Here is a 15,859-nt window from a genome sequence, read left to right on the forward strand (position 1 = left end):
CAAGAGAGCAGCACAATACGCGTGAGCCCTCGCCTGCTCCAACACCGCCCGCCCGCAAACCCCATCCAGTGCCCCCATCCGTGTCCCTGTCAGTTCCCAACACTGCCCACACCCGCATCACCTGCATCTACCCCCACTTGTACTCCCTTCTACCCCCTCTCTGGGGCAGTCTGACTGGACACCAACGACAAGACAGCTGCTGCTGTGGGGGGTGGTGGGGGGGGGTTAGTTTCCAACTTGCGCGTGCGCGCATACCCATGCACACGCACCTACACACACACACTTCAAATATTTGACAGGTTCCACCTTTGCCCTGTACTGGACAGTGTTAGAGAGATTATCTGGGGAAGGGGTGTTTAGGGTACATGTCATGTAGAACTCCAGGGAAAGTGTGGGAAGAGAGAGAGGGTGAATGGGAGGTCAGTCATTTAGAGATGTGCCTGTGGTGTCATCAGTCCAGGACTGTTCTCAGCAGTACTTTTAATCACAGTAAACAAAAGATGCGATCAATGTTGGACACGCCTTTGATATAATGTTTCTGTCGGAACCTTGAGATCTCCTTCGTATAATCTAATTTTTGGATGATTGGTATTCGGATAATCAAGGTTCCTCTGCAGATGATTCGAGTACAGGAGTAGGGATGTCTTATGCAAATGTACAGGGCCTTGGTGAGACCGACCTGAGGTTTTGATGCAGTTTTGGTCTCCTTATCTGAGAAGGGATGTTCTGCCCAAGAAGGGCATGAAACAAATGTTTACCAGACTGATTCCTGGGATGACAGGTTGCAGTAAAGAGAGAGACTGGATTGGTTAGGCTCATATTCACTGGAGTTTTGAAGAGTGAGGGGAGGAATTTCATAAGAAATCCATAAAATTCTAATAGGATGAACAAAGAAAAGATATTCCTGATGACTGGGGAGACCAGAATTTGGGATCATAGTCGAAGGAAATAAGATGTCTATTTAGGACTAAGATGAGGAGAAATTTCTTCACCCATGAGTAGTGAGCCTGTGGAATTCTCTGCCACAGAAAGCGGTTGAGGCCAAAACATTGAATGTTTCAAGGAGTTTGGCGTGGTTCTTAGGGCTAAAGGGGTCCAAGGGTATGGAGAGAAAGTGAAATTAGGGTGCTGAGTTGGATGATCAGCCACAATTGTGTTGAATGGCAGAGCAGGTTTGAAGGGCCATATAGTCTATTCCTCCTGTTTTCTATGTTTTCATGGACAATAAATTATGTTAATTTAAGTTAGGTGAAGATGTCATACCTATTATGAAGGTGTCCTTAATCTGGATCAGCAGTGCTCATTTTTAAATCCAGAATGTATATTTATTCTGGTGGTGTGAGCTATCAATGAATTAGATAATCCATCTGGATCTGACCAAGAATCAGGTGTTGTTTCCTTGTCCTCCCACTTGCTCCTGAGGAAAATGTACTGGAATTTTGACAGAAGCTAAGTGACACATGACAGTGACCAGGGTAACTTTCACTCTGACTTGGGAAAACTTGACTCCATGATGGCATCTTCCTCTTGACTGAATCCAAAATTGGAGAGAATTGCTGAATTAAGTCATTTTCAGACGACTGCACTGTGAACTCATTGGAGCATTGACTCATTGTATCATGTTCTGTTGTCCTTTTCAGAGTTATTACTGTATCTTTACTAAATGGGAGCATTTATAAATTATAAATGCAGAAGTTTAAAATCCAGATTCAGCCAAAATTTATAATTTTGCCAAAGCTTGATCAATATTTATTTCTCATATTTAAAAATTGTTTGACAATTGATGGATTTCAAACAAATTATTTTTCATTTCTTTTGATTATTTTCAAAAAGATCTTGCAGATTGTTCAGTGTTGTAAATTTTAAGAAAAATTCCAGTCTAAAAATAAAGAAATTTATCAGTACGTGATACAATGGCAGACATTCCAGAAAAGTCTTTGAGCTGCCACAATCCTGTTTAATATTGTAGAGATGGACATGGCAGTATTACATTTTGGCTCCCTTGGAGTACTCTTGCCTCTTAAAGTTGTGGTTTCAACTCCCACTCCAGGGCTTGAGTATATAATTGAGGTTGGTACATTAGTGCAGTACTGAGGGAGTGTTGCAGTGTCATAAGTGCCATTTTCTAAGTGAGATGTTAAACTATAAGATGTAGTAGCAGAAGTAGGCTCTTTGACCAATTGAGACTACTCTGCCATTCAGTGCTGTCATGGCTGATCTGATGATCCTGTATTCCACTTTCTTGCCCCATCCTTGCGTCTCTTAATACTCTTTAATGATTAAAAATCTATCTCAGTCTTGAATATACTTAATAACCCGAGCTTGACTTTGCTTTATGGCAAAGAATTCTTTAGACTGACTACTCTCGAAGAGAAGAAATTCCTCCTCATCTCTGTCTTAAATGGGTAATCCCTAAACTCAGTGTGTATAGCTCTGATCCTGCTCTCTCCCACAAGGGGAAACACTTTCTCCATACCTACCTTATGACATGCCATAAGAATTTCTTATGTTTCAGCAAGGTCTCCTTTCATTCCTCCAAGCTCTAATGAGTACAAGCCCAACCCACTCAACTACTCCCCATGAAAAAAACCCTCCCTGGAATCAACCGAGGTGATCCTTCTCTGGACTGCCTCCAATGCCAGTGCAGGTACATCTTTCCTTTAAGTAAGTTTTCACAGTTCACAGTTGAGCAGCCCCTTCTACCAGCCAAGGTGGGTGTGTGCAAATTAGCTACTGTTTTTGCTTGAATCATCACCATGACTCCTCTTCAAAAGTAATGCTGTAAATGTGCAGTTCTTTAGGATGTTCTGAGGATGTGAAAGATGCTGTTTAGATTTAGGTTCTTTTGTATCAATAGTGAATTATGACAATTGTATTAGAGACCTGCATAGGAAAAAAGGCAAATCATTTAAAGATTTCTTGTAAACCTGTACACGCAGTCGATGTTCTGTTAATGGTATGACTCAAATATTCTGTGGAGCCTATTTTTGTAATAGTGTCCATTATTTATAATATATTTTTGTTTTCAATGTTATGAGGTTCACTGTCTCTGCATCTTTGTGGTGCAACTGTGCTCTGTTTCTGCAATGTTGTTTGCATTTGCAATTTTTGATTCTGCTGTTGAATGCTGCTGTTCAAAACCTCCTCGGGGAACCCATCTCACACTGCTTGGGTTCATCACTGCATTGCGTATGATTCTGATGCGGAGTCCTGCACACTTGAGAAACAAAGCAGTGATTCCTTTAATTTCCTAAATAGTGGTCATTCCTACAAATGTTTTTACATTGTTAAACAATTTGTTGAGAGCTAAGCAGAAAACATGTGTTTAAAGCTGCATGCACAAAGTTGGTAACTGTGTTCACTTACCTGTATCAAATTGCTGTGTGGGTCTGGATCAGTTAAAGAGTCATACCTTGCTCAAAACGTCAACTCTCTTGTTCCTTGCCTGACCTGTGCTTTTTCCAGTGCCACACTTTGTCACTATAAGGGCAGAGTCATACAGCATGGAAACAGACCCATCAGTCCAACCAATCCATGCCAAATATAATCCCAAACTAAACTTGTCCTACCTGCGTGCTCTTGGCCCATATCCTTCTAAGCCTTTCCTGTATCTATCCAAATGTCTTTTAAATCTTGTAACTATAACCGCATCCACCACTTCCTCTGGAAGTTCATTCCACAAACAAACCACTCTGTTTAAAAAAAAAATTGACCATCATGCCCTTTTTACATCTTTCTCCACCTTTTTTTTTAAAAGAAAATACCCCCTAGTATTGAAATTCCCCAATCCTTGGGGGAAGAAACCTGATATTCACCTTATCTAGCCCTTCTTTATTTTATAGACCTCTATAAGGTCGCTCCTCAACCTCTTATGCTCCAGTGAAAAGGTCCCAGTCTATCCAGCCTCCCCATTAAATTCAGATCTTCCAATCCTGGCAACATCCTGGTAACTCTCTTCTGAACCCTCTCTACCTTAGTAATATCCTTCCTAAAACAAGGAGACCAGAACTGACACTATACTCTAGAAAAGGCCTCACCAATGTCCTGTCCAACTTCAACGTAATGTCCCAACTTGTGCTCTCGAGATCTAAGCAATGAAAGCAAGCATGCTGAATGCCTCCTTAATCACCCTGTCTACCTGTGATGCATAAAACTGTTCAGTTCTACCACTACCACATTTAGAATTTTATTACATCAGAATTTTTAAATAAATATAACTTCATTGCATCTATTGTAAGGTGGGTTTCTTAGTAAAGATGCTTAATTTTTAAATTAATGCATAACATTTAAAATTGAAATCTCTAACATTGTTTTAACTTTTTAAAACTTTATTTTTTGAAAAATATTTTTTGCAATATTTTAAACTCTTTAGTAATGACGATATCAACTTTTCACCGAAGTAGATTTGGAGTAATTGTGAGTTTGTTTCATGGTACTGTAGAGAAGGGATTTTGGGATCTTTTACTATCAGGAGTTACCATATAAAAGTTGTTTGTGTATGGAGCCCAATATATCTTCATCTGTCCAGTAATTCCCAGCTGGTTTTGCTGACTTAGGATCCTTCTTACTTTTGATCCTAAGTGATCTTGATAAATTTAATGTACATTTGGGGATCTTCCCTCTTTCTGTCACCCATAGCTATGCTAGCAATGCATTAACACACCCTGCAATGAATGTGCTTCCCTGTACTTACTATAGGGTTCAGGAAGAGAAGTGAAACTAGGACTTGTTAATATCAAAGACTGCTGATCTCTTCAGTGTTATCACGAAACGTGCTATCCAATTCTCTACGTTGTAGACTGTAAAACATTTTGAAAGGAAAATATGTATTTCCTTTCTAATATACAACCATCTGAATTAACCCACAGTTGTGGTCTGCTTTGTGACTGATGCTGCAGCATATTGAATTTTTTTTTAGATTTTTATTTGACAGCTTGATACAGGATACCTTGCAAGTAGTCATGCAGACAGAAACATGTGATTAGAACAACTGGTGAGGTACATCCAGACCTGGATTAAAAACAAGTTATGCAAGTGAAAGCTTGGGTAAATATTATGCTATGTTTGTTGAGATGTTTATTTAATGTAGTCAGATTTGGTTTCTTTAATAGCCATTGGTTGTGGCTCAAAGTGCATTTAATACCTGTGACACTATATTTTGCTTTACTTTCATTTCTTTATCTAGCTATGGTAAGCTTCTGCAAAACAGAAGTGTTTTGATGAAGTTCCAGTGAGGGTTAATGGTTGATGTAGTGCACATGGATTTCCAAAGGGCATTTGATAAAGTGCTATGTAACAGTCTTGCAAAGAGATTTGAAGATCATGCAATAAAGGATACAATAGCGACCTGAAAGTGAAGTTGACTGAGAAACTAAATTGAGATTAGTGGAAAAGAGTTGTCTTTCAATTTGCAGGAAGGTATTTGAAGACCCCCAGTAGTTGGTACTAGGATTACTGCTTTTCTTGATATCTATTTCTGACTTAAACTTTTTAAGCAATTTCAAAAGTTTGTACATCTTACAAAATGTACAAGGCCTTCTCAAGTGCAATTAAGGATGGGCACTAAATGCCGCCTAGCTGATGATGCACATATCCTGTGAATCAGTTTTTAAAAAAAGCATTGTGGTTGTATGGAGGAAAGACTTGAGAAGGACATAGACTGTGGAATGAATGGGCATGTAAAATTCAACACTGAGAAGTGCAAGGTGATATATTTTGGTTGAAAGATCAAAGTGAAACACTACAATATAAGGGAGTTTTAAGGGTGGTGCAGGAAAAGAGACACCTCAGTTTATGTCTAAGAAATTGTTGAAGGCCACAAATCCTTTGAGAAAGTAATTGGAAAGGCATTTGGGATTCTGGACTTTTTTAAAAGAAAGGTAAAGAGCACAAAATCAAGAAAGCTATGATGAAAACTAGTTTGTCAAAATTGAAGTATTTCATTCAATTGTTGGCACCGTGCTTTTAGGAAGGATGTGAAAGGTTTACAGGAAAGATTAAAGAAAACAGTTTCAAGGAAGAAGAGCATCACTTATATGGATAAATCAGAAAAATTAGGGTTGTTCTCATTTAAAAGCTGTTCTTTCCCCCCCACCCCCCCAAGAGTATGGTTTTGATCTGAAATGTATCACCTCAGAGGATGGTAGGAGCAGCTTTAGTCATGGCTTTCTTAGGGATATTGTATCAATTCCTGAAAGGAAACAGGGAAAGAACAGAGAATGGGTCGAGTTAAATGATTCTCAGAGATCTCTCAGACTTGACAGAACTAAATGACAACTTTTCATGTAACCTTTCTATAATTTCTTAGACAAAATAAAATCTCCTATTTGCTTCTGGCATCATGTTCTGGTATAAAAAGGAGGCAAAACAAATAAATAATTCTTATTCAGGATGGCTTTGCACAGCATAGTTAAAAATGACTTTACAGCAAAACTAAAATAAAATGACTGCACAATGTGTTCTTTATTTAAAATTACATGTTTTACATCCTAACTCATCCTTGCTAATTTAGACCAGAGCATCAAATTGTGTGATCGAGATGAAGGTGAGATGAGAAAAATGAAGATTTTTTATTCCAATATTTTGCACTTTAATACTACCGCATTAAAAAGGTGTTTACACCCAGGGTGTTGAGTGTAATGAATCCTATTTGTGAAACGTTTTCTTGAGGTTGGGCGGGGTGCAGAGTGAGAGAGTGGAGACATGTTGTTCTAGTATTTTAAGATATTTGTGTGCTTAATTTCTGTAGTCATCAAAGAACCCTGTTGGTGCAGGTAGAGGCCGTTCGGCCCATTGAGGCAGTCACCTAAGGCTGGAATTGAACCTAGGGCGTTGGAACCAAGATATCAGTGCTAACTGTGCCATGTGCCACCCCATATAGTCAATGAACTTCTGTACAGAGGATAGCCAACACTTGAACTTCTTTGAAGTAATTAAGCACATTTTTCAAGTGTTGGTCAGACCACTTGATGGATAATTTGAAGCATTTCAGAAATTGTCTTTTTGGTAGGGAAATTAGTCTGGAAAGCAGATTGTTCAGCCTGCTCTGCTTGAATCGCTGAAATGATCTGCTGAAGACCTATTCTTGCTTTCTTTACTGGAGAGCACTGAGGAGGACAGTAAAAGATTAATGAGGAGGAACTGTTTTAAAAATGTATAACATGTCGTATCTTCACTGCAATACTGTTGGTTAATTCTGGATTGTGTGATGGAGCTTAACTTGTAGCAAATGGTGCACAAATATCTGACTTGTACTTTGTATTCCTTCCCTTTGAACCATCTAAAGTGATATGCTTGATTCTCCTTTCTGTCTGAAAACATTGAGGATTTACTATTTTTCTTGCATGCCCCATCTCATGCATGCTGCTGTTTTTGCTTTTATGCACCGAGTCTCTGAATGCCTCTCTCTGTTCCTGATTCTCTCTAGCTCTTCCTCATATCTGTTTTAGACTTCTCTTCTTTCCCTTCATTAATACGCATAGAATATTACAAACAGTTTCTAGTATTTCTGATGGATTGAGTTTCTTTTTCTCACAATCATTAATGCTCTACTTTGTCCACTCCCCCATTTAACATTGTGCCAATTTCTGCTTTGGCACTTCAGAACTTAGGGCAGCCTGACTCGTGTCTGTTTTTTCAATAGTCATGCTGCTTGAACACTTCAGTGTCTTTTACTACTGATCTTTACCTTAAACATTCTCAAAAGCTGAGCTTCTCCAGCCAGCTATGGTACAGAATCCCAAAGGTTCACAGCCCTCTAAGTAAAAAATTTATCCTCTTCTCAAACCAGGTCAACATCTGCCTTATTTTTAAATTGTGCCCCAGTTTCTAGGCTCCCAAATTAAGGCAAGCTCCTTTTCTGCATCTACCTTGTCTACCCTTTTAATTATTCTGTAGGTTTTAATAAGAATTTGTTCCGTTCTAATCCCCCACCTTCATCCCAGCCAGTTCAAAGTACTAAAGCACCGTTTATTTTTTCCCAATAAGGCTATACCAGTGTACATTTTGTCCCTTCTGCTCAGCTCTATTAATGTGCTCTAACTCTATTTAATTTTTCCTTAAGACCAGATCTCTGTCTACATAATGTTAGCAGGAAAAGGAATAGAGTCACGAACTGCTAGATATTTGCCGTGTTGGTTCCACTTCATCCTGTGTACCACCTGAAAATTATAATTAATCGTCAGTAATAGTACTTCAGTATGTCCCTAACCAAAATACAACTATCTTTGCCTCATGTTAAATTGGTTGCCACCCTTATTTCAAATTCATGCTCAGCCTCATGTTTCTAATCAACAGTGCTCCTTCTCTGTTAGTCTCAGGCCTCAGCTTCACCAGTGCATTTCCTTTCTCCAAGCACCATTATGCCTGTAGTTTCTCAATATTATGTCATAAGTACCAAAGTCTACCTGTCGTTAGTCTTTACTGTTCTTCTGATCTAACAGCACTTGTATATTTCGTGTCCATAACTCTACTTCTGCCGTGACATCAGGGATAGCCATTCACCCTGGATCGTAGTATCAAAATTCTGCACCCAACAAACCCAGATTACTGTAGATTGGATCCCTGATCACTTCCCACTCTATCTGCCAACTTTTCAAATGTGAGTTCCCTACCTCCCATCCATCTTTCTCCAACCCCATCCTTCATTTTCTCTTAGCCATGCATGTTATGGTACGTCCATATAATAATCTTCACCCAATCCAGTTACTCATTTTAAATTGTTTATATGTTGGTTGCCTTATCCTGTTCTTAAAACTGATAGGCTTTCCTGCTGGGGAAAGTAAAATCTACATAATAAATGAGAGAATATTGAAAGAGGATTTTTAAAAGAGAAAGGGGGAGAGAGAGAGGTACCAAGATTGTTGTAGCACTTGTCTGAGAATAAGATGTGCGTAGAAGATGAGAAAAAGGTGGAAATATGCAGATTTAGCAATTGGGTGGCAATTGTGTCAGTTCAAAGGTCAAACCTTTCCCTTTGACCAACATATCTCACTGTCTTCCTTCTATAAGTCTCTTTTCTGTCCCCTTTTGCCTTGCATGTACTTTTCTTCATATATTTATAAAAATTGGAGAAACTTTGAAGTGGACACCAACAGTGATTAGTTGGAGGTCAGTGTTATATACTGGAAGAAAAAAAACCTTCTTCCCATAAGCAGGCATGTGACATAAGGTTTTGTTTTTGATTGGCTATCCTGAAATTTTTTACTGATACTGAGCCAAGCAGTTTGAGGATCGGTTGAGATTGAGGTTAGAAAAAAAAGTAATTGCTGTTGATATTTGACAAATGATAATTATTTCAAACAAAACAAAAATTGCACAGGATGTTTAATTGAGATCCCATTCTGTTCGAAGCAACTCCCCACCCAGACTTGGGTATCACTGTTCTTTAAGTATCCCTGATTGATATAATGGATCTACCTCTGCCAAAGTGGACTACAGTGGTTCAAGAATGTAGCTCACTATTCAGGGATGGGCAGTAAATACTAGCCCAGCTACTGGAGCCCACATTTTTTTTTAGAGATTTTTTGAAAAATCTCTTTTTTTCTTTAAATTATTGGAGGTTTTCTGATCCAGAACCATTATTTCTCTTTCAACCAAACTGTCAAAGGAAATTAACTGGTAATTAGCCTCAAACTTTGTTGCACGTTACTGGTTCTAAATGGCTACTGTTGTTTACACAGTTGTTACTTGAGTCCAGAGAAAGCCATTGTATGTGAAACACTTGAACATGAGAAAATTCTATATGAATGCAAATTACCTTTCTAATTCACAAGCTCTCAATTAGGAAAGAAATGTTCTTAAAGACCATGAACGCTGTATTAACATTAGAAGCAAAAGGTATCCCTATCTCACACTTTTACTGGCAGGTACCAAAAACATCATTTCACTGAAACTGAATTGAAGATGTTATTTTGAAGAACCAGTAGTCACTTTTAAAATACACTTGAAAATTGCAGTTTATTTTTTGATTGTCTCTTTATTTGAGAAATTCAAAATTTTGGATGTGGTACCATACATAGAAGCTGCATCTTTCGTTTAAATAATCAAACGTGATATTCCATATTTCATGATGGCAATGTTTAGCCTTCAAGAACCAACCTTACATAAATATGGAGTTAAATGCAGCCATACTGGCAAAGCATTAGTTCACAAGCTCAGACTTAGAAATTCTGAGCACTGCTGGACTTGTTGTAACATGAAATCTACAGTGTAGCTATAGCAACAGTGCACTTTCAATGCGAACATCTTGTCATTTTCTTTAATCCGTTGCAGCTGTGGAACCAAAAAATTAAATTGGTGTTGCTATAGTTACCATCTTTGTTGCATCAACCACTTTTGTGCCCAGTTTCCTGCTGCTTTTTAACATTCAGAGACATTCCAGATTCTCTTTGTTTGTAAAAAAAAATATAGCCAAGCGACTCACGAAGTTATACAGTGAGGTTTAAGGAATACATGTAGATTCATTTTAACCCTTTCATAACTCAACTGGATTTGTCAATTTTGCTGTTAATCTGTGGAGGACAATAATGAAACACTGTTAACATAGTGCAGTGTCCCAAGGTGCTTCATAGGAGTGTTATAAACAATCTTTAACATTGAACTGCAAAAGGAGATCATCAGAACTCCAGATGGCGACATTTTCATATTAGTGCAATGTATAATAAGTGAATTAACGTTAATATTCTTTTTATTTTCTGGCCCTGCCTACGTTGTAAGGAGTTTAACTCGCAGCCATTGACTTTAATCACCACCTGTTTTTTTTAGCACAGAAGAAGAGTCTAACAAAATGTGTTTCTTTTTGCAGCTTTCTGCTTCATTACTCTGATGTCACTCCTGTTATATAAGATTCCATATTTTAGGATGATTTCACTTGGATTAAATTAATCCAGGTTTTACATTTTCAAATGTGTTAATTGATACATACTTGGGCCAGTATATAACATATTAAAGGAAATTCAAAGTCGAATATTCTATATCAAAAGCATATTTGCAGATATTACTGATTTTAAAATCTCAAAATTGAGCACTTGGCTCATTGTGTCTGAACTGGCTTATCAAATGAACATGATTACCTACTTTCCTTTCTCTGAATTTTCCTATCCCCTTGCACGTTATCCAAATAATCATCCAATACCCTTCGAATGCCTTAATGGGACCTGCGTCCATTCCATTTCCAGTCGTTGCATTCCACACCCAAAATACTCACTGTGGGGAAAAAGCTCTTTCATGCATAATTTGCATCCTTTACAATCACTTTAAACCTGTGCCCGCCCCCCCCCCCACCCCATTTTGATTCTTTGAACAGTTTCCCCACCTGCTCTATGAAGTCCTCTCATTATTTTGAAAATCTCTGTCAGTTCTCCTATAAGATGCTTCTCTCCAAGAGCAGTCTCAACTTTGTCAATCCATTCTCAACTGAAGTTCTTCATCTCTGGAACCATTCTTGTAAACCACTTGTGTACTTTCTTGGATTTATTCATATCCTTCCTACAATGCAGCACCCAGAACTGTGCACAATGCTCAAACTGAGGTCTAACAAGTGTCATGTGCAAGTTCAATTTCATCATCTGGCTCTTGTACACTATGCCTCTATAAAGCCAGGGACACTGCATGCTTAACTTACTGCTCTCTCCACCTATCCTGCTCCTATCAATGGTCATTGCACATGTTCACCTAGATCCCTCTGCTCCTGCAGCACCTTTAGGATTGTACTATATATTTACACTCACTTCCAATGTTCTTGCTACCAAATCTTGTTAGGGATACACTTGCTGATTTCTTCTTTTTTACGTGTAATTATTGTCTCTTGCAGGAGGCTGAATAGCACCCAGGGAGAAATCCGTGTGGGGCCCAGTCATCAGGTAGGAGAGCTGTTGGATATTTTCCATTATGCTCAAGCATAATCTTTTCATGTAGACATATTTATAAAATCTGAAAGATAAAGTCATATTACCTGCGTATTTTGTGAAATATGGAATAGTGTCTTAGTTAAAGTTGGATTTAAGGCTGAGTTGCAACTGCTGTCGGCACCTATTAGAGTTCATAAGATATAGGAGCAGAATTAGGCCATTTGGCCCAGCGGGTCTGCTCCACCATTCGATCATGGCTGATGTGCTCCTCACCTCCATTTTCCTGCCTTCTCCCCATAACCCTTCAACCCATTACCAATAAAAAATCCGTCTAACTCCTCCTTAAATTTACTCACTGTCCCAGCATCCACGGCACTTTGGGGTAGCGAATTCCACAGATTCACAATCCTTTGGGAGAAGTTGTTTCTCTTCAACTCTGTTTTAAATTTGTTTCCCCTTATTCTAAGACAATGCCCTCTCGTCCTAGAATGCCCCACGAGAGTTGTTGATCCCAACCAAATTTCAATCTTTCCCTTAGAAAGGATGGATTTTTGCATTTAGTTGCGGCTATGTGTACTTGAAGGGGACCACTTCTGTATAACAACTAAGATTAAAAATGTCCCAAAACTAATATCAAAGGGAAATATGATGTATAGAGTTTATACCTGGAGATAATTATTTATTAAGAGCACCAACAATAGTGAGGAAGGGTGGTAAATCCTTTGTGAATTTTGAAATTTGCTGTGTCCAGACCTTTTCCTTAAAAATAAGTCAATATTGATGAAAGAATCCTTGATTTTAATCTGAGAGGTGCTGGTGGCAACACACTGGCAGAGGGCAGTAACAAGGAATGAAGCGGAGAGAAATCCCGAATCCTATCACTCAGCATTGCAGTAAATTATGTACACACAGTCATTGCATCATTATGAACACAATGCATCACCACAATGGACTTCAATTTATTGTGCAAAATGTATCTGCAGATATTGGCTTTGCTCATTCTAGTTTTCACAATGCCATCCTCTTTATAGGCACAAACGAATCTTTTTAAACTGTCAGGGTTAGTGTTCATATAATTTCATAAATCCAGTAATGGTTTATTTATTTTGCCAGTTTCCTATTTAAGAACCTAATGAACAATAGGCACAAGCCAAATTGTTCAGATACTGTATCAGAAGGATTAATTTTTTTGTCAACAATTTTAAATTGTAATCATGTTTGTTTAGCAGATTAAATTCATTTTATTTGACTTCAATATTTATGCTTCTTCCTCTTCCCATTGTGTTCTCTCTAACTAAATTTAAAGCATCCCTTGTGGCATATGTTTAAGAATAATGTGAATGTCTGCTCTTTGCCAATAATTTGACAATAGACTCATGGATTGTGATTTCATAGTTCGGAATCAATTTTGTCATCCTGCTGCCCACAACTTGTCCAGAAATCATTGGTTAAACCAGAATTGATCAGCTGAACACATATCTGAATCCTCCACTGAATAGTCTGTATCCTTTCCTAAAAACAAATGCAGGGAGCTGTGACACTTTATACCCATTAACATTGATATGAAGCATAAGTGTAAATTAGTTTCTTCAGATGCCAGTCCTGACGCTACAGATAGAAAAGTCATAGAGTTCGATAGCACAGAAAGAGACCCTTGCGTCCAACTCATTCTCGCTGACCAGATATCCTAAACTGAACTAGTCCCATTTACTAGCATTTGACCCTTATCCCTCTAAACCTTTCCTATTCATGTACCCACCCAGATGCCTTCTAAATGTTGCAATTGTACCAGCCTCTGTCATTTGCTGTGGCAGCTTGTTCCATACACTCACCACCCTCTGCGTGAAAACATTGCCCCTCAGGTCCCTTTTAAATCTTTCCCCTCACACGTAAAACCTGTGCCCTCTAGTGTTGGACTCCCCTATCCTCAGAAAAAGACTTTGTCTGTTTACCCTATTCATACCCTCATGATTTTATAAACCTCTATAAGGCCACCCCAAGTCTCTGATGCTCCAGGGGAAAAAAGGCCCCAGCCTATTCAGTCTCTCCCTGTAGCTCAAACCCTCCAACGCTGGCAACAATTGTTGCAAATCTTTTCTGAACCCTTTCAAGTTTAACGACACCGTTCCAATAGTGGGGAGACCAGAATGGAAAGCAGTATTCTAAAAGTCACGTCACCAATGTCTTAGTCAGCTGCAACATGACATCCCAACTCCTACTCTCAATGAACTGAGTAATGAAAGCAAGCATGCCAAAGCTGCTTTCACCATCTTTGTCTCCTTGCAATTCCACATTCAGGGAACTATGCAGCTGCACCACTTGATCTCTTTGTTCAGTATCACTCACCAAGATCACACCATTAAGTGTATAAATCCTGCCCTGGTTTACCTTTCCAAAGTGTAGCACCTCACATTTATCTAAATTAAATGCCACCTAATGCCCATTGGCCCATCTGATGAATGCCCTGATAACCACCTTCGCTGTCCACTACACCACCAATTCTGGTGTAATCTGCAAACTTACTAATCATACTTCCTATAGTCCCATCCAAATCATTTATTTAAATGACAAAGAGTAGTGGTCACTGCACCGATCCTTGTGACACACCGCTGGACACTGGTCTCCGGTCCAAAAACCCCCAACCTCTGTCTTCTACCTTCAAGCCAATTTTGAATCCAGTTGGGTAGCTCCCCCCTGGATTCCATGTGATCTAACCTTGCTAACCAGTATATCATGTGGAACCTTGTTGAAGCCTTGCTGAAGACCATATAGACAATATCTACTGCTCTACATTCATCAATCTTCTTTGTTACCTCTTCAAATCAATTTCGTCAGACACTATTCCATGTGCACAAATCCATGCTGACTATCCCTAATCATTCTCTGCCTTTCCAAATGCATGTAAATCCTGTCTCTCGGAATCCCCATCCAACAACTTACTCACCACTGACATGAGTCTATAGTTCCTTGGCCTTTCCTTATCATGTTTCTTAAATGATAGCATCACATTAGCCACCCTCCAACTTGTTGCACCTCACATGTGGGTGTTGAGGATACAAATATCTCAGCAAGGGACCCAAAAACTTCTTCCCTGGCTTTCCACAAAGTTCTGGGCACTCATTCCAAAAACTTTGTTAGTCTGTCTGATGCTTGAAGGCCTATTTGGTGTATTTGCTTCCTAGAGTACTGAATAGCAAGAAAGATATCAGTTTTTATCTGTAGTCAGTGAAAAGTTACTTCATCTCAATTTGTTGTTACTTAATGTCCTCTTAAAATCTGATGAATGTAGAAGTTCATTATTGTGGAGTAGATTGTGCCAACTCCTGATGTCTCTGTAATAATCAGTTTGCCCATTTGAATCGGTTTTGGGAGAAATATTGGCATTCATGGCATTGAACTCTACTAGAAATTAGTTGAAAGGAGGTGGGAAACAGTTAGCACTACTATCAGATCATTTGTCTGGTTGTTTCATTTTAACATCCTTTGGGATATCATGCAGCATCTTCAGTCAGTCTGGAAAGAGCATAGTAAACATGCCTTGTATGATTCAAATGCAAATCTCCCTATTTCCAATTCAGGTCAAGAGAAATATAAATTGTTCAGACGTTCTGTACCCAATTTTAAGTTGAGAGCAATTTTGGCAGATGACGTTCTCTAAGCTCCTGTACAGTCTGGTGACAGAAACACAACAAACCTTCCTTTATGTAATCTCTGTTAAGAATCTTTTGTGTAAGGTTAGTCATATCTAACCGCAATGGACTATTGGATTCCTAAAATCTGCTTTCAGATCTGGTACTCTACATTTATAGCAAAATTTTTAAAACCAATTTAGTGAGCATGTGAGAAGTCATGTCTCACATTTTGTACTTGTCTTGATATGATATTCACACAAGGGAATTCTACCAAGTGGTCACCTAACCACAGTATAGGCCAGAATTTAAACAGTAATGTGGCAAGCTGTTTTTTGTTCTCCCAATAATTTTTGTTCCACAATCTTTTTCCTCTAAGGA

General features: G+C 38.7%; 1 protein-coding gene across 13 annotated transcripts in view; it reads left to right on the forward strand.

Moving 5' to 3' along the window:
- The window catches only part of rerea (arginine-glutamic acid dipeptide (RE) repeats a), a 566,413-nt gene that overhangs the window by 339,194 nt on the left and 211,360 nt on the right, over window positions 1-15,859 (forward strand). For all 13 annotated transcript variants that reach the window (XR_011962674.1, XM_072586150.1, XM_072586154.1 and 10 more), the window contains one exon: window positions 11,813-11,861. Coding sequence is in view for 11 of the 13 variants with exons in the window: in XM_072586150.1 (XP_072442251.1) it covers window positions 11,813-11,861 (49 nt within the window). In the remaining 2 variants the exon portion in view is untranslated. The remainder of the gene's footprint in view (window positions 1-11,812; window positions 11,862-15,859) is intronic.

Source organism: Chiloscyllium punctatum, chromosome 16 (genome assembly GCF_047496795.1).
Source record: "Chiloscyllium punctatum isolate Juve2018m chromosome 16, sChiPun1.3, whole genome shotgun sequence".
Taxonomy (NCBI): Eukaryota; Metazoa; Chordata; class Chondrichthyes; order Orectolobiformes; family Hemiscylliidae; genus Chiloscyllium; species Chiloscyllium punctatum.